This window comes from Callithrix jacchus, chromosome 15, assembly GCF_049354715.1.
Source record: "Callithrix jacchus isolate 240 chromosome 15, calJac240_pri, whole genome shotgun sequence".
In the NCBI taxonomy this organism is placed as follows: Eukaryota; Metazoa; Chordata; class Mammalia; order Primates; family Cebidae; genus Callithrix; species Callithrix jacchus.
Genome location: NC_133516.1, coordinates 99,563,801 through 99,586,237, shown reverse-complemented (window position 1 = coordinate 99,586,237; position 22,437 = coordinate 99,563,801). Strand labels below are relative to the sequence as shown.

Sequence of the window (22,437 nt, the reverse complement as noted above, 5' to 3'; positions counted from 1 at the left end):
GGGTTTCCTCATTACTGCTCTTGGCCAGGCCTCCCATATGCCCATCTGCACCAGTATTTTTGTAAATCACCTACTCCCAGACACTTATCTCTGCCAAGATACTTATCTTTTTATCCCTTTACCGTATACTACTGAACATTTATCGGAATCACTTCTCTTTGTAACCATATTCTGTCTATGATGGTCTGTCTGCCTGGATATAATTAGATATCTCAAAACCTGCGTCCACTTCTAACAAGGAGCCTAGTGTCTGCAACTTGACGTTTCTCTGGTCCATCCACCACCAGTCAGAACTGCATGGCCCAAGGTTGCATGATGACTTTCACAGGCTATAGGCACTTCTGTCTTTTATTTATTTTATTTATTTTTTTTTGAGACAGAGTTTCACTCTTGTTACCCAGGCTGGAGTGCAATGGCGCGATCTCGGCTCACCGCAACCTCCGCTTCCTGGATTCAAGCAATTCTCCTGCCTCAGCCTCCCGAGTAGCTGGGACTACAGGCGCGTGCCACCATGCCCAGCTAATTTTTGTATTTTTAGTAGAGACAGGGTTTCACCATGTTGACCAGGGTGGTCTCGATCTCTTGACCTCGTGATCCACCTGCCTCGGCCTCCCAAAGTGCTGAGATTATAGGCGTGAGCCACTGCGCCTGGTCCTCTTCTGTCTTTTAAAGACCATTTCTCCGCAAAAAAAAATTAAAAATCAGATTTCATAATTGTGTTGGCATAACAATGAATATAATCCAGGCTCTGTTCACTATTTTGTATCATTCATATTATATTTTTCTTCTGATTTTAAAATAAACATTTTCATGGGCCCCCGAAAGCATCGTGTGCTTCAGGCACTGTGCCTTCTATGTCTAGTGAATAAATCAGCCCTGCTAGAGTCAGATATTCTTGAGTCCAATTGTGTCATAAATTTGAGACATAGCAAAGAGAAAGAAGGGGCACAGGTAGTTAAAGGAAAACTTAACACTCTTTGGTCTGTCTGTGTGGATGGTTGCTCATTTAGGGCTTGATGCCTCATTTCTACTTTTTTTTCTCTATACCTTATTTTTTGCAGAGTGAATCTTTTCTACTCATGTTGAGGCCTCGCCCTTTGTTGGTGGATCACTTTAATGAGGATGGATCTGTCAGAGCTTGGAGAAGCTGCAACCTTCCTCAGAAGAAGCGAGGCTGAGCTGCTTCTGCTACAGGCCACAGCCTTGGACGGTGAGACATATGGTGGCTTCTGGCTTCACTTTATTTTGCTACTTCAAGGTGGCGACTAAGATATTTGATTGATAGACAAGAGCCTTCAGTTCTAGAGACTAACTTCTTTGCTTGGGGTGCAATCAGCCTCTGGGAAACTGAGTAATTGAGGACCTCTGAGTATTCAGGGTAGGTATATGGAGTCTGGAGGTATCCACAGAAAAGGAGGGTGGCTGGGAGGCAGCCTAGGCCCGGGCCCTACACACTTGGTCCTAAGACAGGTTTTCTCTTCAAGGAGCCACAGTTATAACATAGACACCTGCAGGAATGGCCACAGACAAAGCCTCTCCCAGAAACCTTAGTTATCAGTGAATGCCACAGTAGAGAGAGGGGACTGTGAGTTAGACTAGAGGGTGGGGCTTGTGCACTGTGGGGAAGAAGAAAGGGAAAGGCTCTGGTGAGGCTGCAGGCTTTGAAGTTGTCTCTGGCTCTCCGGCGTTTTCTGATGTCGGAGTTTTGCCCTCTGGCAGTCTTCTAGGTTAGCAGGGTCACTCAGCCAGCACTAAACGAAAGATAATCAGGAGAGTTGCTCACCCCGATTCATAAATCCTTGGTAGTTACAAGCAAGGACAAAGGTTAGTGAGGATTTAGCCTTTTTTTTAAAAAAAAGGCTAAGTTCTACTTTGAAATCTCTAAATAAATGCTATTCTTTTTCCAGCTACTTTTACATGTCTGGGCTGAATTTCAGCTAATTGGAGATTTAGAAATCAGATTCACAGTGTGATATAGCATCAAGCTACCTACATGTCGTAATTCCAGTTACTCAACGGTGGAACATAAGAACTGGCTGAATGTCGTTCTTGTACTCAGAATTAGTCAACATTAGACTTTAATATAACCGATTATAACTTAAGCCAGTTATGGAGGATATTATATTTCCATCACAGACCAGTCCTGGATCAGTTCCCAGTTTCCAGTCATTGGATTTCATGACTGTGATTGGATTTTAGGCTAATTACAATCCATCAAATCAAATACATTAACAGAAGTATCCCTGAGGTCAGAACTGGTCATGCAGAGGCTTAGCGCAGGTAATTAGATAATAGAGAACGAGACAATAGTGGTGCCAGGAAGAAACTAAAAATTGCCCCTAAGCATCAGAGATAATTGGATGATGCATTTATTAAAATCAACACCGTAAATAATTACTGAAAACATAGCAATCTACATAATTTTCTATTAATATTTTTGGACAAAACAATCCTTCCTCATAGAAAAGCACTGGCAACAAAGAGACAAGTGTTAGCAAAAGTTGTTCATCTTCCCAGCCTAGTACACAGTGGAGTTTGCCTTTTTGTAGTCGGGTCACAGGGAAGCGGTGTGAGGACGAGTGTTTCCCAGGTAGTCTTAGGCTCCAATTCCCTGTCCTTGGCCATCTCTGGCTGTGTAATTGGAGTAACAACTTCACTATATTGAGCCCTGGTTTCCTCCTGTATTGAAGGAGATAATAATACTTGTCCTGTCTACATTCCTCCATTGCTGTGACGACCAAATGAGACTATACATATGAAAATAAACATAATACATTATTATGATATTTGAGAAGGAAAACTAGAATTCCTAGGTGTCAGGGAAGAAGTCCAGGTGCTTTCAGAGCTAAGACAAAACATTATTCCAAAGCCAAATGTAAATCATTCTTCTTTTTTTTTGAGACGAAGTTTTGCTCTTGTTACCCAGGCTGGAGTGCAATGGCGCGATCTCGGCTCACCGCAACCTCCGCCTCCTGGGTTCAGGCAATTCTCCTGCCTCAGCCTCCCGAGTAGCTGGGACTATAGGCCCGCACCATCCTGCCCAGCTAATTTTTTGTATTTTTAGTAGAGACGGGGTTTCACCATGTTGAGCGGGATGGTCTCGATCTCTTGACCTCGTGATCCACCCGCCTCGGCCTCCCAAAGTGCTGGGATTACAGGTGTGAGCCACTGTGCCCGGCGTAATCTTGACTTTTGTGAACCACTTAAGTGACAATCTGAATGTCAAAAGTCCCCTGGCCCTCGGAATGTCCAGAGCCCCTCACCCTCATCTCCGCCCAGGAGGTGGTTTACATAATCCACTAGTCTGCAGCCCCTCATCCCCACCCCTGCCCCTCACCTTCACTACCAAGGTGGTTTTACAGGTATAAAAGGTCTTGACACCCTCCTTTCGGGGCCATAGGTTGGAGAGACGCGAGTCCTCTGTGGCAATAAAGACCCTGCAATTTGGCACACTTTTGTCTTGGTGTCGACTTTCTATGCTCAGGCCAGTACAACAGTTCGATTACGGATGATTAAAACCATTCTTTTTTTCATACATTTCTCTACTCTTCAAGTTTTCTTCAATAAGCACTTATTAGTTTTATGCTGGAAAAGATATTTAATTGTATAAAAATATGAAATCATGTAGGAAAAGGCCTACTTTACAGATGAGAATACAAAGGCCAAAAGAGATGAAGTCATGGGTTTGTATCTTATTACAAGCAAAGCCAATGTAAAATCCTGGCTGGCTCCTCAAATCCATTGCTGTCTGCATTTCCAGCTCTGCATTGTTTATGGACACCAGGAATTAAAATGGATGGAGTTCATGTACTTCGTTTTCCAAAACGTCCCTGTCAAGGTTTGGGCTCACGTAAGAAAGGATTTCTGAAAACTTTTATCCCCCACTAAGAGTTTCCAGGGGTGGTAAAAGAGAGACTTCATCATGACGCAGGCGGCGAGCGTGCTCCTGGAGTGAAGAATTGGAGGAGAAAAGCTAAGCATGTGTTAGAGGAGGCAAACTGTAAAGCAGGAGCACTGATTCAGGACGGGGAGGATCTCATTTCTAGAGTCATTATGACAGTGACTGCCACTAATTAGCTATGTGACTATGGGCAACTCTATCTCTCTCCCAAAGTTCTTCTTCTAAAAAGATACAGAGAAAGACAGAGGGAGAGAGACTGTGCCAGGTGACCTTCAAGTTTCTTTCAAGTGATAATGCTCTGCATTTTAAACACACAAAAAACTGTATGCTAAATGGATGCTTTTCAGAAGCAAGCATCTTTTCATAGACATGACACAAAGCAAAATTAGTTTTTGCAAAAAGGGACCAAAATAATGAATACAATGCAAAGCCAGTATTTAAAACACAAACGATAAGTAGAAAGCAAATGCACAATCAGTTAGATGGGAACATAAACTCCTCTTGCCAAGCAGTTTTAGTGGTGAATTGTTTGTAATCAGGGAAACAAAATAGGCAGCACTGATAGCAAGAAAGTCGTGAGCAACCCAACTCTTTGCAGAAACAAGCATGGTGGAAGAAGCGGCGAATGACGCCTAACTTCAGCTTCTTCTCACAGGCTCCTTCCCCAGTCTTACTGCCTACCTGTGGGAAATAAGGACAACCTGTCCGGCAGCAGTGAGCCTTCTCTAGCTTTTGTGACCCATATATTTAGAGGTGACGGTGGTACTGAGTTTGCATTATCTATTAGTGCTGTGGTTATAGTAGGGTTTTCGCCTGCGTCTTCCCTAGCCATTGGCTAACATTTTCCCTCTTTCAATCAAAGGCTTTCCCCATCTACCTGAGTAGCCGTGAGCTGGGGACTTCTGTAAGCGTCTACTAGGGCTCATTTTTCATATATATATAGGTATGTTTATATATATATATATATACACATATATACACACACACATATTTTTTCCTTTAAAAGGAGAGTATGACACACCACACACACACACACACACACACACACACACACACACACAACTTTTAAAGGAAAATGAGCCAGCTCCTGGGCTCAGGTGATCCTCCCCATCCAGCCTCCTGAATTGCTAACACTGCAGTCATGCAACATCACACCTGGCTCATTTCTATTTTTAATTTATTTTAAACTAACTCTGAGGCATTTTATTATAAAAAGTTAATACTCATATACATAAAGTAATAAGTACTTAAAATTCATGATACATTTACTTCATTTTTTAGCTTGACCTTCTAGTAGATCTTTAGCGTCATTGATTTTGGCTGCAATATAAGGAGCTCCTCCTCTGTCAGGATGATTTAAAAGCATAATTCGTCAATGAGCATCTCTTATTTTCCCTTTATAGGCAGTAGGCCTTACACCTAGTATTCATGCTGCTTCCGGCTTTGTCATTTTGGGTTCCAACCCACCTCTGTAATAGCCACCACTGAAGGCGGATTTTGGTAGACTTTGAAAAACTTGCTTTACTTGACGCTCCATATGCTTCATGGCTTGCAAAACATAACGGCCTGCAAGTCCTGCAGGGGCAGTGGTCAGCCCAACTGTTACCACTGTACTGGCCATGGCTGCTGGGCTGGGTTCCCTTGCTTCCACCGGGAGCCCGGCTCATCCCAGCGCAGAGATCGCGGCCGACACCCACAGGCCTGGAGCAGAGAGCTCTATTTTTAATTTTTATTTTTTGAGACAGAGTCGAGCTGTGTTGCCAGGCTGGAGTGCAGTGGTGTGATCTCGGCTCACTGCAATCTCGAACTCCCCGTTTCAAGCAATTCTCCTCCCTCAGCCTCTCGAGTAGCTGGGATTACAGGCACGTGCCACCCTGCCTAGCTAATTTTTGTATTTTATAGAGATGGGGTTTCACCATGTTAGCCAGGATGGTCTCAATCTCCTGACCTTGTGATCTGCCTGCATCAGCCTCCCAAACTGTTGGGATTGCAGGCGTGAGCCCCCATGCCTGGCTTAATTTTTTTTTTTTTTTGTAGAGACAGGATGGGGAATGGAGGGTCTTGCTATGTCGCCCAGGCTGGCCTTGAACTGGGATCAAGCGATCTTCTCACCTTGGCCTCCCAAAGTGCTGGAATTATGGACATGAGCCACTGCACTCAGGCCCTTAAAAGCATATTACTTGTTAACACTAGCTATCTGCTGCAAGTGGGAGAGAAAGGGAAGCTGCTTCAGGAGTTCATAAGACTTCTGGGTCATTTCACCCAAGACCTCTTACTGATTAATTACTTTATGGAGGGCTACTTTGCTTAGAGATGAGGTATGGAAGTGAGAAAGCTGAAGAGAGAAAAAAACATATGGGGGGAGAGATAACATGAGCTGGTTACATTATGTGACTGAAACAACCCGTATTCTCTCTCTTCAACCTGACCCTGCCAATTCTATCGTGTAACTCACTTAGCAGACTTCCATTCCAAGATGAGAAGTAAGGTCTAAAGAAACCTGAAGAACATGACCATGAACCTAAATTTTCACTTATTCATCCCCAGACCTTTCTGAATGAGTTTTTTTGAGGGAGGGAATCTGGAAGGGGTGCAAGCACTGGGGCAACCACTGAAGTCCTGGCTGTGAGTGGAGGTTAAGTGTTGGGAGTGTGGTTAAAGTTTTGGCGGGTGTTGGCAGGTAACTTTCTTGTAGCAAAATGGTCTGTGGCGCCCCCAAGGTGCTGCTTGCTGAGATGTTTCTTGTTCCTGTAGAGTCACTGTGTGAGTGAGTGTGTAACTTTCTTGTAGCAAAATGGTCTGTGGCGCCCCCAAGGTGCTGCTTGCTGAGATGTTTCTTGTCCCTGTAGAGTCACTGTGTGAGTGAGTGTGTCTTCAGGATGAGCTTTCATGATTTTATCTAACTTTGCAAATTCCTATAGTCAACAAGCTGATTCAGCAGAAATGAGATTAGACCCATCAGTATGAAAGTGTCCAGTGTACACTTCGATAAGTACTATAGCTATAACCATTTTTTTTTCTGAGACGGAGTTTCACTCTTGTTACCCAGGCTGGAGGGCAATGGTGCGATCTCAGCTCACCGCAACCTCCGCCTCCTGGGTTCAGGCAATTCTCCTGCCTCAGCCTCCCGAGTAGCCGGGATTACAGGCGTGCGCCACCGTGCCCAGCTAATTTTTGTATTTTTAGTAGAGACGGGGTTTCATCATGTTGACCAGGATGGTCTCGGTCTCTTGATCTCGTGATCCACCCGCCTCGGCCTCCCAAAGTGCTGGGATCACAGGCGTGAGCCACTGCGCCTGGCCCAGCTATAACCAATTTTTTTTCTCTGCAGGGAAGAAGAAATGCTGGATTCCTGATGGTGAGCATGCTTACATGGAGGCTGAGGTACAAGGGAGTGAAGATGATGGAACAGTAATTGTTGAGACAACAGATGGAAAGGTAAAGGAATTTTTCTTTCATCGTGGGGATAACTATGTTCTCTATTTATCAAATAACTAAATATATTCTTTTTATAATATTTGAGTTAAAGACCTGGGGTAGGAGATGCTACTGACTCACTTCGAAGTCATTCATTTTAAGAGGCTCCTCCTTAAGTGGACAGGCATAGCGGCTCATGCCTATAATCTGAGTGCTTTGGGAGGCTGAGGCAGGCAGATTGCTTGAGCCCAGAAGTTTGAGACCACCCTGGGCAACATGGCAAAATCCTGTCTCTACAAAAAATACAAAAATAAAGCAGGCCTGGCGGTATGTGCTTGTAGTCCCCAGCTACTTGGGAGGCTGAGGTGGGAGGATCACCTGAGTCTGAGGAGGTCAAGGTTGCAGTGAACAGTGATCACACCACTGCACTCCAGCCTGGGCAGCCAGAGTGAGACCCTGTCACAAAAAAAAAGGGAAGGAAGGAAGGAAGGGAGGGATGAAGGGAGGGAGGGAGGGAGGGAGGGAGGGAAGGAAGGGAAAAAAGGTTTTTGAAAAAAGCTCCTTTACTCACCATCAAGGATTTAATGAAGAACAGTGAATAGATCAGGGTAAAACGATTGCCAGTGGCAAGGATTATTGACTGGAACTCACAGCCATTTTCACTGTTTCATCAATGTTTCATGTTAGTTATTTTAGAAAGGTCTGCCATGGGGTGAATAATGACTTAAAGAACCATGAAGCAAGCTCTGTTTGTAGGATCAAGAGTGAGGTGTATGATTTGAATAAAAGTGGCGTAGTGTCACAGAAGCCAAGAGACGGGGGAATGGCCAGTAATGCCAAACGCTACAGAAGGAGATTAAGAGTTGGAGAGAGCCTTGGATTTCAGAATGAGGAGGTCATCTATGACCTCTGAAAGAAAAGGTTATACCAAGTTTGGGGTATAAGCTCGACTCTAATGTTCACAGAGGAAATGTGTAGTGAAGCCATGGCAGCCCCTCCTCCCTGCCACCAAGGCATTCAGAGCAGCAGGGTAACATTGAGAAGACAGCTGACTTTCCGAACCTTTGCCTGCATTTCTGACTTCACATTACCTGCCCCTTCCTGGTGTAAGCTGAGCCCCATTTCTGTCCTGACTTCAATGAACATTTCCTTATAGATTTTACAGATGACTCCCTGCCAATATTCCCTCCTCTAAGCTCCTTTCAATTCTGCCTCTTCCTAAATCCATAACAAGCCATATCCTATAACAAAGAGATATTGTTGTTGCCGAGAAAGTTTGTCTTTTTAATGCTATCTTTGTTTTTAGGCAATGTATGTTCTAATGTGTTGTAATTTGATATTTAAAATTTTGGAAGCTACTCATAAACTATCACACAGAATGCTTTCATGTCTTCCTGACAGTCAATATCCGTGATGAACAAAAATCTCAAATTAGGTAGATGTTATATAACTCACGAAATTAGGAAAAGAACTCGGTCCTTTTCAACTGGAGTATAAATAAGTGGACAAGCGAAAATTCAGCAAGAAATTTTCCTTAGTCCTAAATTAGTAAACTAAAAAATAGGGAGAAACTCAATCAGGGTCATTTAGCCTTGGGACAATATTTTATTAAAAAACATCCCCCAAAGAAATCTTGTGCCCATTAGCAGTTACAACCCCTTCTTTCCTCCTGCACCAGCCCCAGGCAATCACTGATCTGCTTTCTATCTCTGCAGATTTGCCTATTCTAGCAACTTCACATAAATAAGAGCAAATAATTGGTGACCGTTTGTTTCTGGCTTCTTTCACTTAGCAAAAAGTTTTTGAAGTTCATTCACAATGTGACGTGAATAAACATTTCATTCTTTTTTATGGATAAATGTATTCCATTTTATGGATATACCAGGTTGTTCATCCATTCATCAGTTGATGGTCACTGCGTTGTTTGTATGTTCTGACTATTATGAATGATGCTTCTATGAACATACATGTGCGAGTTTTTGTGGGGATGCCTGTTTTCATTGCTCCTGGGTGTATATCTAAGACTGCATTTGCGGGGTCATATGGTAACTCTTTGTTTAGCATTTTGAGAAATTGCCAAACTTCTATCCAAAGTGGCTACCGTTTTACATTTCCACCGGCAACACATAAGCATTACACTTTCTCCACACCCTCACTGACACACTGTATTTCCTTTTTCATGGCAGCCATTCTAGTGGGCATGAAATTGTTTTACGAGATTTTTATTTGCATTTCCCAGTGACTAATGATGTCAAGCATCTTTTCATGTACATATTGGCCGTTTGTTTGTCTCTTTCAGATAAATGTCTATTCCAGCTCTTTGCCCATGTTTTAAATGGGCTATTACCTCTTCATTATTCAGTTGTAAGAGTTCTTTTTACCTTCTGAATGTATATCCCTTATCACATGTATTATTTGTACATATTTTCTCTCAGTCTATGCATTGTCTTTTCATTTTGTTGACAATGACCAACTACATTTTATTAGGCCTCCAGATGTGAGGCTTGCTCTTCTGAGCACATTCTGCAAAACTGCTGTCCCTTCAGCAGTACTTAAGGTGAGTTGTGATGATAATGTGCTTACGACCACAGGAAGAAGAGCATGAAAGCCATTCATGCACGTAGTAAAAAGAGTCTGAAGGTGGTTTATTGTGTCCTGCTTGTCCTTCCTTCACTTAATGAAGGTCCCATTCCCCCAGCCTCACTTTCTCTCTGTCTCCCTGGCTCCAGGATTCCTCTTCCTGATGTTAGAAGTGACTACACGTCCAATCACCTTTGGTCTTTGTAACATTAACAAAGGCAATAAATCCAGTGGGTGTAAAGGAGTAAAGTACTATTTACTGATAAAATTGGTTATGAAAAATAATAGAAAAATAGAATCAGGGAAAGGGGGTGGTTTTTGAAGATGTATGAGATATGATTACACTCTGCATGGGTTTGAGGGGAGATGAGGAGTCCTTGAAATACAGAAACTGAAGAAACTCAAAAGAAGAAGGATTACTGTTCGAGCAATGTTAAAGAAGACAGCTGGATAGAAATTGAATTAAGAGTGTAAAGAGGCCGGGCGCGGCGACTCACGCCTGTAATCCCAGCACTTTGGGAGGCCGAGGGGGGTGGATCACGAGGTCGAGAGATCGGGACCATCCTGGTCAACACGGTGAAACCCCGTCTCTACTAAAAATACAAAAAATTAGCTGGGCACGGTGGCACGTGCCTGTAATCCCAGCTACTCGGGAGGCTGAGGCAGGAGAATTGCCTGAACCCAGGGGTCAGAGGTTGCGGTGAGCCGAGATCGCACCATTGCACCCCAGCCTGGGTAACAAGAGCGAAACTCCATCTCAAAAAAAAAAGAAAAAAGAATGTAAAGAGTGTGAGAGCCTTGGAAAGAAGTCATCACCAACTGGGATTAAATAGGGCAATCAGTTGACGCAAATATTTATTAATTGTGGAAATGGGCTATCAAAAGAGTGTTAGGAAATCTGTGAGAAGAATCCCAAGAAACGATTTGATAGTTTTAATCAAGATATTAGTATTTATTGAGTATCTACCATATCCCAGGCATTGTGATAGATGCTTGAATAACTGTAGTTATTAAGACGGTAACATCAAAAATGGACATGCATGTGCAAGCTTTTGAACTTCTTAAAGAAGAAGACTGGGAGCCGCGGTGGCTCTGGCCAGTTGTCCTGGCGCTTGAGGAGGCGAGGTTATGAGTTCAAGGCCAACCTGAGCAACATAACAAGCTCTCGTTGATTAACAAAAAAAAAAAGCAGGGCACAGTGGCTCATGCCTATAATCCCAGAACTTTGGGAGGCCGAGGCAGGTGGATCACAAGGTCAAGAGATCGAGACCATCCTGGTCAACAAGGTGAAACCCCGTCTTTACTAAAAATACAAAAATTATCTGGGCATGGTGGTGCGCGCCTATAGTCCCAGCTATTGGGGAGGCTGAGGCAGGAGAATTGCTGGAACCTAGGAGGTGGAGGTTGCGGGGAGCTGAGATCGCACCATTGCACTCTAGTCTGGGTAACAAGAGTGAAACTCCGTCTCAAAAAAAGAAAAAAAAAAAGAAAAGAAAAGAAGAAGACACCATCAAAAATCCTTCTTAAGGTACTTATAATCTAGCCAGAAGATAGTCTAACATAGTCGATTATTAAAACGTACACAAGAGTATTAACGTAAAGATAGTACAAAAGAGGACAAGCTGATGAACTGGAGTAGTTGGGAACGTCTGATGGAGGAGACAGGTTTTGAACTAGGTCCGGAGGGATAAGGTCTGCCTCCTTAATCCTCCACTCCAGATTTCTTCTTCTAAATCTCTAAGGTATGTTGGGACATCAAGGACTAGGGGTTAGAGGCTAGATCATGTGTAATATGATCTATGTGCTCTCAGAGGGAATCGGGGCTAGCAAGAAGCCACAAACTTAAGGTACTGCAAGACAGAAAATCTTGGTATAACAAAAACACTATGTTTGCTTCATCTTTAGGAAACGAGAGGGCTTTTTCAGGGAGAACACCCGTTTCTTCCACAAAGGTTGGCTTAATTTCTTCTGGCCCCATCCCCTAATGAGGCATCTTTTTTTCTTTTTGAGTCTGAATATTCTTTCTAATGCATCGGAAAATGAATAAGCATAGGAGACAGGGGAATATATCATATGTTTTACTTCTCTCTGTAGAGTCTGAGCATACAAGAGGACAAAATCCAGCAGAGGAATCCTCCGGAGTTTGAAATGATTGAGGACATGGCAATGCTGACTCATCTCAATGAGGCCTCCGTGCTGCATACCCTGAAGCGGCGCTATGGCCGGTGGATGATCTATGTGTGTAATGTGCTTTCCTGCTCAACCCTCATGCTGGCACTCACACTGGATGTCCCAATCTCTCCTGGGTGATCTCTTACATTGAGTTTAAGCATGCTCACATGGGGATAGTCCTTAAGGAATTTCTACTGAGATAGGACCTTATCTTAGTGTTTCCCCAATGTTATTTTGTCAACATTCCTGTGCCTTCCCACAGGCCATCCTTAGTTAAAAGCATGAGGCTTAAAGCCTGGCAGACTAGTCATCAGCACCGTCACTTACTAGTTAGTGATTAATGAGTGAGATGATTTTTTCATCATCATTAAATTGATGATTGTTAGTTGCTCTGGTTCTTGGACTTACTCAAAAACTACGCAGCAGAAGCAGTGCTAAATAGATTAAGCTAAGATGTAGCATCGGGGACCCATTGCCATTGAAACTGTAGCATGCAACCAGCTTGCTCCTCAGCTATCTGATTTACCATGTAACTGTGTTCGTTTCCCTGGGATGCTGCTACAAAATTACTACAAACTGGGTGCCTTAAAACAACGGAAATTGTTCTCTTACAGTGCTGGAGGCCAGCAGTCCAAAATCAAATCCCATCAGCAGGGCCGTACTCCTTCTGGAGACTCTTTGGGAAATCCTTCCTCATCTCTTCCAGCTTCTAGTGGCTCTGGCGTTCCTTTTGTTCACAACACTCTAGTCCCTGCCTCCATTGTCACATCACCCTCTCCTCTGTGGGTCTCCTTATAAGAACACGAGTTATTGGATGTAAGACCCACCTGAAGGTCATCATCCTGAGATCCTTAAATTCCGTTTGTAAAGATCACATTTTTTTCCAAATAAGATTACATTCACAGGCTCTGGAGATTAGGACATAAACATATCTATGTGAGGGCCCCAATTCAACCCCTTCAGTGACTAAGTGACCACATGAGCTATTCCTTCTCAGTGCCCTAAAAGTCAAGCCCCTGATCTTGCTGAGGCAGAGTCCCCGCTGGCCTCAAATGCCTGATAGCTGGTCACTGAAGTCTCTGCAGGCCTGCCGTGAGGGTCTTCTCTGTCTTTAGAAGTTCCATGAGTCGGATGTGCTAGTAATTAGCAGGCCTCCCAGGAGAGAGGTAATCCCAGGTCCTGATGTTACCCTAACCTGGTTCTGTCTCTTCTTGTTAGAAGTCCCTTCTCTACATGATTCCAAAAGCTCTCCTCTGAGTTCCTTTATAAGTAGTATTTGAGCAAATGTTACTTGACAGTGGAAGAGCTGACAGACCTGGAAGTATTTCTCATCTAGTTTCTGAAATCTTTTCTGATCTTACCTCAGACATATTCAGGTCTCTTCTGTGTGACCATAAACCCATACAAATGGCTTCCTGTGTATCAGAAAGAAGTTGCGGCTGCCTACAAAGGGAAGAGGCGATCAGAGGCTCCCCCTCACATCTTTGCTGTCGCCGATAACGCATTTCAGGACATGCTTCACAGTGAGTAGCTGCCCTATAAAATCAAAAGTAAAAATATCTGATCTACTTTTTCTCTATATCCCTATGAGGCACTTAGGCATTGTGAGCGGAGCACGGCCTTTACAGTTAGCTAATCACTTGAAGGCTCTGTTTCCCTCTGGATAAAATGTAGGCAAAATAGTACCTACCTCCTAGGGTTATTGGGCCGATTAGTTTGTACATCAAAGCGAGGTAATGCATTTAAAGTGCTTGGTCCAGTAGCTGGCCCAGAGTAGGCCCCTATAATTATATAAAGCATCAGCTACAGTGCCTGGCACAGAGAAGTTATGCCAGAGCTATTATCATACAATGATTCTTCAAAGGCTTAAAATGGCAAGAATCTCAACCATTAGTTGATGATCATTTGTATGTAGGGCAAAGAAATAGGCCTTGACTTTATATGTCCTTATCACTGGCATACATAAGGGCAAGAGAAAATCCATTTTACTCTGTACCATTTGAGTGGTATTTGATTCCAACTATACATGATTCGAATCCTTTCCCTTGTGTCTGATTTCAAACTGTAGCCAGGGAAATTTTGAATAAGATCATGCTAATACATAAGCCTCGAACAGAAGAATATTTTGGCATTTTTCTTTCTTTTGTAGATCGAGAAAATCAGTCCATACTCTTCACGTAAGTGTTTGCCTTGCTTTTCATTTTTGGCCTTAAATAAGTTCCAGTGGCATTAGACACCTCCATTTCACTGGAATAAAACTCATATTCACCGTCTTTGAATTAATTGCCCCCTAGATGCAATACATTTGATAAGAAAAAGATACTCAGGAAATTGTCATAGTGCTTTAGTCAGTGATGACTCCACATATGGTGTCAGCCAGTCTGCCTCCCTCATTTTCAGAGATCTTTTAGAAATAGTGCACGAGCTGGTCTTAATCATCTTCTTGAGGATTAAGAGAGCTCTACTGTTCCAAATGGTTATCTTCAAAGGCCTCTGGACTGGCTAAGCAGAAGGGCTGAATATCCAATAGGTATGACCATGGAACAGATAGCAGGCAGTTGTGGGCAGCCCGATTGGGGCAGGCCAAAGCCCTTGAAGCAGTGGGAACTGAAAGATGGTCAGGTTTAAGCCGGGCGCAGTGGCTCACACCTGTAATCCCAGCACTTTGGGAGGCCGAGGCAGATGGATCAAGAGGACAGCAGATCGAGACCATCCTGGCCAACGTGGTGAAACCCTGTTTCTACTAAATACAAAAAAAATTAGCCTGGCGTGGTGGCACATACCTGTAGTCCCAGCTACTCGGAAGCCTGAGGCAGGGGCAATCACTTCAACCCAGGAGGCGGAGGTTACCGTGAGCTGAGATTGCACCACTGCACTCCAGCCTGGTGACAGAGTGAGACTCCATCTCAAATAAACAAAAAGTATGGTTAGGTTTACAGAAATAAGAAAAGGGTAGAAGGAAAGATCACAGTGATGTCTTATTATATGTCAATTGCGATGAAAAGACGCTTTTACTGGCAGGCCAGGTAGTGTCAGCATGGTGACCGAGATTCAACGGGCTGTGCGTGCTGAAGTCCTTAATCATCCCATGCAATGATGATACCACCTTGTATAGTGGGCTCCACTGGCTTCAGTTATCCCAAGAGGGATCATACGGTCACAGAATTCTAGAGCTAGATGAACAATTGGAGTTCAGCCTTTCACAGAGAAGATAAACAATTTTCTGGGCTGGGCACAGTGGCTCACACCTGTAATCCCAGCACTTTGAGAGGCTGAGATGGGTGGATTGCCTGAGATCAGGAGTTCAAGACCAGCCTGGCCAACATGGTGAAACCCTGACTCTACTAAAAATACAAAACTTAGCTGGGTATGGTGGTGGGTGCCTGTAATCCCAGCTACTTGGGAGGCTGAGGCAGGAGAATGTCTTCTGCCCAGGAGGCGGAGGTTGTAGTGAGCAAAGATTGTGCCACTGCACTCCAGCTTGGGTGACTGAGAGAGACTCTGTCTAAAAAAACAAAACAGAACTATTTTCTGGAGTTTTGTATAGATAAAGGCAGGCAGGCCTTTGAGCCTATGGTGCTTACACTGAAGAGGCTATAAATTCACCACTGTGCTCTTCCCACATTACAAAGTTAGCTGATTGTCAAGAGTAAGGTAAAGCCCAAAACCCAACTGCCTGGTAAAGTGATTGGCAGCCTTCTTCTGAGAAGAGGGTTGGACTTGGCTGTGGTAGCCTTTGCACATGAAAATCTCTTGAACAGCTGGTAGTGAGGAGACTTTCTAGTTAGGAGAGGTGGTGTCCTGCTTTTTGTTATTGGGACCACAAGGAACAAGCTTCCTAATAGTTACAAAAAGTTGTGATTACCTAGCTCCAGATTTTTGCTTGTGCCATTTTTCTAGGCTGAAATGCCCTTGCCCTTCTCCCAACCAAGTAAATGTCACTATATCCTCAAGTTCCATCTGAAACTCTACTTTTATGTAAAGTTTCCCTGCTTGCCATAGCAACTTTCATTGCATTGATAATCAGAACCAGTAAACTGTGTCACTGACTTTCAAATCACAGAGGAGAATCTGGTGCTGGAAAGACTGTGAACAGCAAACATATTATCCAGTATTTTGCCACCATAGCTGCCGTGAGTGAACCCAGGAAAAAGTCGGTAAGTGTTTATGTATCTTGGCAGAAAAGATCAGGTGACCCTATCCAGTGGAGCGTGGAGGCTCTGTCCTGACTACCTTTGGGAAATAAGGAGGCCACAAGCACCGCAGGACAATTTGCAAATTATAGACAAGTATGTTTTTAAATCTTTCCTTTGCTCCTTGAGAGGATTGTCAAGTCCTTCAAACAACAACATGAAAACATGAGTTACATAATTAATCTCATGTCTGCTTAAAAGGGCATTTTCTGGTCTGGTCTTTGTTTGTTGGACCTGTAAGTTATGTCCTCAGCATTCAAACCATCTTACCCGAGGGCTGGGGTCCTCAGGGGCTTACATATTTCTGAACCCCTTTAGTTACTCTGAGATATCAGATTCCCACACATATGTACCAATAAAAGTTTGCTTCATTCATACCTAACTCCTGGATCAAATTCTAAATGCCTAATGGACATACCCTGGATGTTAATCACATACCATGTCCAGAAAAGCTTTGCCTTCCCTATTAAAAAAAAAAAAAAAAATCCTTGTTGATTTTAGTTTAGCTTATTTTGTTTAGCTCCATTAACATGTTAATGAATGTCATAATAACTTGAGAATAACTAAGACCATAAACATTGGTATGCAAAATAAAATTAGATAATGCTGAATAGAACTCAAAATCAATGAGTTATTGAGCTGTTAGACCTCTCATTTTTCTAGAAAAATGTCTGGCAGGATTATTTTGCTTTTCCAATTAGATTCTGGATGTTGTCAGCTGTTTTGCAAAGTAAGAAATATATTAAAATAGCCATCTGGGCCGGGCGTGCTGGCTCACGCCTAGAATCCCAGCACTTTGGGAGGCCAAAGTGGGTGGATCATGAGGTCAGGAGTTCAACACCAGCCTGACAAACATGGTGAAGCCCCGTCTCTATTAAAAATACAAAATTAGCTGGGCATGGTGGCGCGTTTCTGTAATCCCAGCTACTTGGGAGGCTGAGGCAGGAGAATTGCTTGAACCGGGACCCAGGAGGTGGAGGTTGCAGTGGGCTGAGATTGCACGACTGCAGTCCAACCTGGGATGCAGAGCAAGACTCCATCTCAAAAAAAAAAAAAAAAAAAAAAAAAAAAAAAATAGCCATCTGGCCCAATTTTTAAACTATAGAAGCTTCTTTTCTAACCATCACATTCCTGAATTTGATTATTGATTTCTTTGGGTATCATTTAATTCTTTTATTCACTAGATATAACTTTGTTTTTACAAGCATTGTAGATTTTTTGTGGGTTTTTTTGTGTGTGCATTAAATGGTTTGGCCTAGCCATTGAGTTTCATGATAATATATAATGTAATACATAATACATAACACTTCTATGGAAATTTCTGCCCACATATGTAATGTTCTCTAACGTATTTGAAGGACAATAAACCCATATTAATGAGAAGGGATATAATATTTATAAATCCATAAATTATTGAACACTGTGTACTATAAAATTACCCCCACAAATTGGGTCTTTAAGGCTAACTGGAAAACAACAAAGCCATGTAGATATGGTAGATACCTAGACGATCTGTTTGGGCCCATCAGCCTGAGCACCCATGATTCAAATTCAAGGTCAATACTATTAAAAGTCACTACAGGGCCAAGCGCAGTGGCTCACGCCTATAATCCCAGCACTTTGGGAGGCCGAGGCAGGTGGATCACGAGGTCAAGAGATCGAGACCATCCTGGTCAACATGGTGAAACCCCGCCTCTGCTAAAAATACAAAAATTAGCTGGGCATGGTGGCACATGCCTGTAATCCCGGCTACTCAGGAGGCTGAGGCAGGAGAATTGCCTGAACCGAGGAGGCGGAGGTTGCGGTGAGCCGAGGTCGCGCCATTGCACTGCAGCCTGGGTAACAAGAGCGAAACTCTGTCTCAGAAAAAAAAGCCACTACATGGTGTGAACCTCCAGATTGCTTAGGAAAAGAAGCAAGCAGAAGTATAGCTTAATAATGCCGAGAGTCTGTTGTATTATCCTGGGATAAATTTCCAGGTGTGAAGATCAGATGGAAGATTAATAATGGGGGGAATATATGATATAACGTTTATCTGGAAATAAGATCTGGTACATTTTTCTTTTTCATTTGGTGACCATTTTCTTTTCCCACTCAGGCCAATGCCAACCAAAAAGGAAGCCCTGCAAATAAATGAGCTCCCATGTACTCACAGGGGTACTGTGTATTGTCAGCCTCTCTCGTCCATCTGTTTTTCTGATTCCTCATTCCAAGATAATAGAACCAAATTTGGAAGCAGCTTTTGGCTGTTGGTTATCAAAGCAAGAATGGGGTTTGACCTGGGGCTGGAGGGCTTGCCATGTCACAGAAATCTGCTAATAGCTTCCTTGGTCAGCTCTACTTCCCTGCATGTTTCTCAGGGGCCGTTAGAAGATCAGATCGTGCGAGCGAATCCTATCTTGGAAGCATTTGGAAATGCTAAAACCCTGAGAAATGACAACTCCTCTCGGTTTGTAAGTGACATCATTTAGCATGGTATCAAAGTGTTTCATTTGTAAGCGATGGTGAAACTCATATCTAAGCACATAGGTATGGAAAACATTCTAGGCCGGGTGCGGTGGCTCACGCCTGTAATCCCAGCACTTTGGGAGGCCAAGGCGGGTGGATCACGAGGTCAAGAGATCGAGACCATCCTGGTCAACAAAGTGAAACCCCGTCTCTACTAAAAATACAAAAAATTAGCTGGGCATGGTGGCGTGTGCCTGTAAACCCAGCTACTCAGGAGGCTGAGGCAGGAGAATTGCCTGAACCCAGGAGGCGGAGGTTGCGGTGAGCCGAGATTGCGTCATTGCACTCCAGCCTGGGTAACAAGCGAAACTCCGCCTCAAAAAAAAGAAAAAAGAAAAAAGAAAAACATTGTAGGACCCCATGGAAGGTCTTTGATTAAAGTCTGTAATGTTATTTCTTTCAAAAATAATTACCATCTATGTCATTAAGACAATTAAATTTTTATAAATAAATATGCATCTGAAGAGTTCCTATTTGGTCAATGCCAAGAAAAAAGCATTTATCTTAATAGTTTCAAATTCCATTCCCATTAGAGAAGCTCACCAAAAAAATGATAATAATACTTTACATTTATTACATTGTACGTATTTGAAATACTTTCTCCTTCATAATTTCCTAAAGTCCTTATAACAGGTCAATTTAGTAGCACTCCCTAATTTGCTTACTATAATTACTGTTTGTACTTTTGCCTATGGCTTCCCTATCCCTGCATATTTTTCACTGGAAACTTTTTCGGGGGGGGGGGCGGGTATGGAGAAAGTATTTTTAAGTAGCTTTTGATAACTAGAAGTCCCATGACAGGAAGAATTTGGATTTCTAAACCTAGTTTAACAAATCCATATTATGCCAAGAATGAGTGGCAGGGAGCCACTGTATAATTTACAAGAAAATTTGCAGAAGGCTTCCTGTTGGAGTCTCTGGGCATAATTAAATAATAGCCTCATGCTGATTTGGCTAGTTTCCATCCAAAGCCTTAGAGCTGCTCTGGCCACATTCAGATGTGCTTACAGTGTCTGGCTGGTCATAGCAGGTGCTAAGACTGTTCATAAAACAACTGCTGGATTTGGGATTTGTAAGAATGCCAAAGGACTTTCTGCTGAAATCTGAAAGATAGAAAGCTGGGAAAAAGCAAGGGAGGAAAAAGCAAGGAATAGAGGGACAGAAAAATACAATTTTAAAAAAAAGGTCAGAAGAAAGAAAGACAAGGAAAAATAAAAGGAAGAAAAGGAAAAACATCAGGTAGAAAGAAAAGTAACCAGGTATGTTGGCTCAGGCCTGTAACCCTAGCACTTTGGGAGACCAAAGTGAGTGGATCACTTGAGCCCAGAAGTCTAAGATCAGTTGGGATAACACAGTGAGACTCTGTTTCTTTCTTTCTTTCTTTTTTTTTTTGAGACGGAGTTTCTCTCTTGTTTCCCAGGCTGGAGTGCAATGGTGCGATCTCGGCTCACCGCAACCTCCGCCTCCTGGGTTCAGGCAATTCTCCTGCCTCAGCCTCCTGAGTAGCTGGGATTACAGGCACGCACCACCATGCCCAGCTAATTTTTTGTATTTTTAGTAGGGACGAGGTTTTACCATGTTGACCAGGATAGTCTCGATCTCTTGATCTCGTGATCCACCCGCCTCGGCCTCCCAAAGTGCTGGGATTACAGGCGTGAGCCACCGTGCTCAGCTGACTCTGTCTTTACTAAAAATGAAAATAGCCTGGAGTGGCGGTGTACACCTGTAGTCCCAGTTACTCGAGTGGCTGAGGTGGGAGGATGGCTTGAACCTAGGTGTTTGAGGCTGCAATGAGCTATGATCACATGGCTACACTCCAGCCTGGGCAACAGAGGTGGAACTTGCCTTAAACAAAAGATAAAGAAGAAAAGAAAGCAACTGAAAGAGAACAGAAAGGAGACAAAAGTTGGAAAGATAGAAGGAAAGAAGTAAAAGAGCAAAATAAACATAAAGATAGATAAACTGAAGGAAAGAAGAGAGAAGGAAAAAGAGAAAGGAGTTCAAAAAAATCAAGAAATTTAGGTTAAAAGTTTCAATTAATACTGAATAGGTATGTAGACATATACCTCTGTATGTGTGTGTGCACACATATATATGTACCTGCACATTTGTATGTGTGGGTGTATATTCATGTGTGTTTGTGTCTGTGACTCCTACTGTCCTATATATTTTAACATACTAGTTCGATCCCTCTGTACAGAGCTACTCACCTCCCCTTGCCAGGCTGCTGTCCTGCCATGATGCCTTTCTGGCATGTTCCGCCTCCATCAGGCTGCCTTCCTCCCTGTTCCAGCATCCTCATCCCACAGGCTCTAGCTGCCATCAGATGGTGGCACCTTCTCAACTGCATCTGACATTCTCACATGGGCACTGGCACCTCTGGATGGCATTTCTGCCCCTCTAGAGCCTGCCTTCCATGTTTTCAGTGATATGCCAAGGTGTGTTTTGAAACATAAATGGGATCACATCATTCCGCTGCTTCAAACCTTACAATGTCTCCCAAGCACACGTAAAATAAAACCCTACTCTTTTCTGTGTTTGACGTGGCTTACATGATATGGAGTTTGTCTACCTCTTCGACTCCATTTTATGCCCCCTTTTCTCTGACTTTTTAAGTTCTTTGTAACTTACAAAAGCTATCTATCTGGGGCTAGAAGGCAGAACCACCGCTGGTCCTGACGCTTATTCTGGCTTTCTTTAGAGATTAGCTGGTGCTGTCTCATCTCAAACCCACATTGCATTTTTCTTTCTTTCTTTTTTCTTTTGGGGAAGTAGTTGTTTTGAGAGTTACATACAATGAAGCCATTGCAAGTGTTTGGAAAATTTGAATAGGAGACTGTATTCTGTGTTCACACTAGGGCAAATTCATCAGGATGCACTTTGGTGCCAGAGGCATGCTGTCATCTGTGGACATTGATATCTGTAAGTAGTCATTGCACTATCTGATTACTTTTTTTCTTTTCTTTTCCTCCCTCCCTCTCTCCCTCCCTTTCCTCCCTCTTTCCCTCCCTCCCTCCCTCCCTCCCTCCCTCCCTCCCTCCCTCCCTCCCTTCCTTCCTCCCTCCCTCCCTCCTTTCTCTCTTTCTTTCAAGGGTCTCACTATTGTTCGGGCTGGAGTGCAGTGGCATGATCATGGCTCATGATCTGTAGCCTCAAACTCCTGGGCTCAAGCAATCCTCTATCTCAGCCTCTCAAGTAGCTGGGGCTACAGGCATGTGCCACCATGCCCAGCTTAATTTAAAAATTTTTCTTTGTAGAAACGAGGTCTCACTATGTTGTACATGCTGGTTTCAAATCCCTGGCCTCAAGTGATCCTCCTGCCTTGGCCTCCCAAAATGCTGGGATTACAGTTGTGAACTACTGCACTCAGCTTGATTACTTTCCTTCTGTGTTTTGCAAGAACACCTAAGTATGAATCTTTGTTCATTTCTCATCATCCAGATTTGCTTGAAAAGTCTCGGGTGATTTTCCAGCAGCCTGGAGAGAGGAACTATCACATATTCTATCAAATTCTATCTGGACAAAAAGAGCTCCGTGGTAAGTATAAGATTCTGGAGCTTAGGGTTATTCCAAAACAAGGGAAAGAAATCATATTTGGGGAATGAAGATCAGAATATCCATCCTTAAAACTTAGGGAATTGAAGCAATTATAGAACTAGTGTTCCA

General features: G+C 43.2%; 1 protein-coding gene and 1 pseudogene across 1 annotated transcript in view; one reads left to right on the top strand and one right to left on the bottom strand.

Moving 5' to 3' along the window:
- Window positions 1-945: 945 nt before the first annotated feature.
- MYH15 (myosin heavy chain 15) overlaps window positions 946-22,437 on the top strand; it is a 153,146-nt gene continuing 131,654 nt past the window's right edge. The window contains exons 1-9 of the mRNA XM_078352276.1: window positions 946-1,210; window positions 7,233-7,339; window positions 11,993-12,136; window positions 13,437-13,593; window positions 14,220-14,247; window positions 16,134-16,227; window positions 18,624-18,716; window positions 21,630-21,693; window positions 22,213-22,308. Coding sequence (XP_078208402.1) covers window positions 1,117-1,210; window positions 7,233-7,339; window positions 11,993-12,136; window positions 13,437-13,593; window positions 14,220-14,247; window positions 16,134-16,227; window positions 18,624-18,716; window positions 21,630-21,693; window positions 22,213-22,308 — 877 coding nt within the window. The 5' untranslated portion in view covers window positions 946-1,116. The remainder of the gene's footprint in view (window positions 1,211-7,232; window positions 7,340-11,992; window positions 12,137-13,436; window positions 13,594-14,219; window positions 14,248-16,133; window positions 16,228-18,623; window positions 18,717-21,629; window positions 21,694-22,212; window positions 22,309-22,437) is intronic.
- Window positions 5,099-5,522, bottom strand: LOC100401448 (mitochondrial import inner membrane translocase subunit TIM14 pseudogene; annotated as a pseudogene).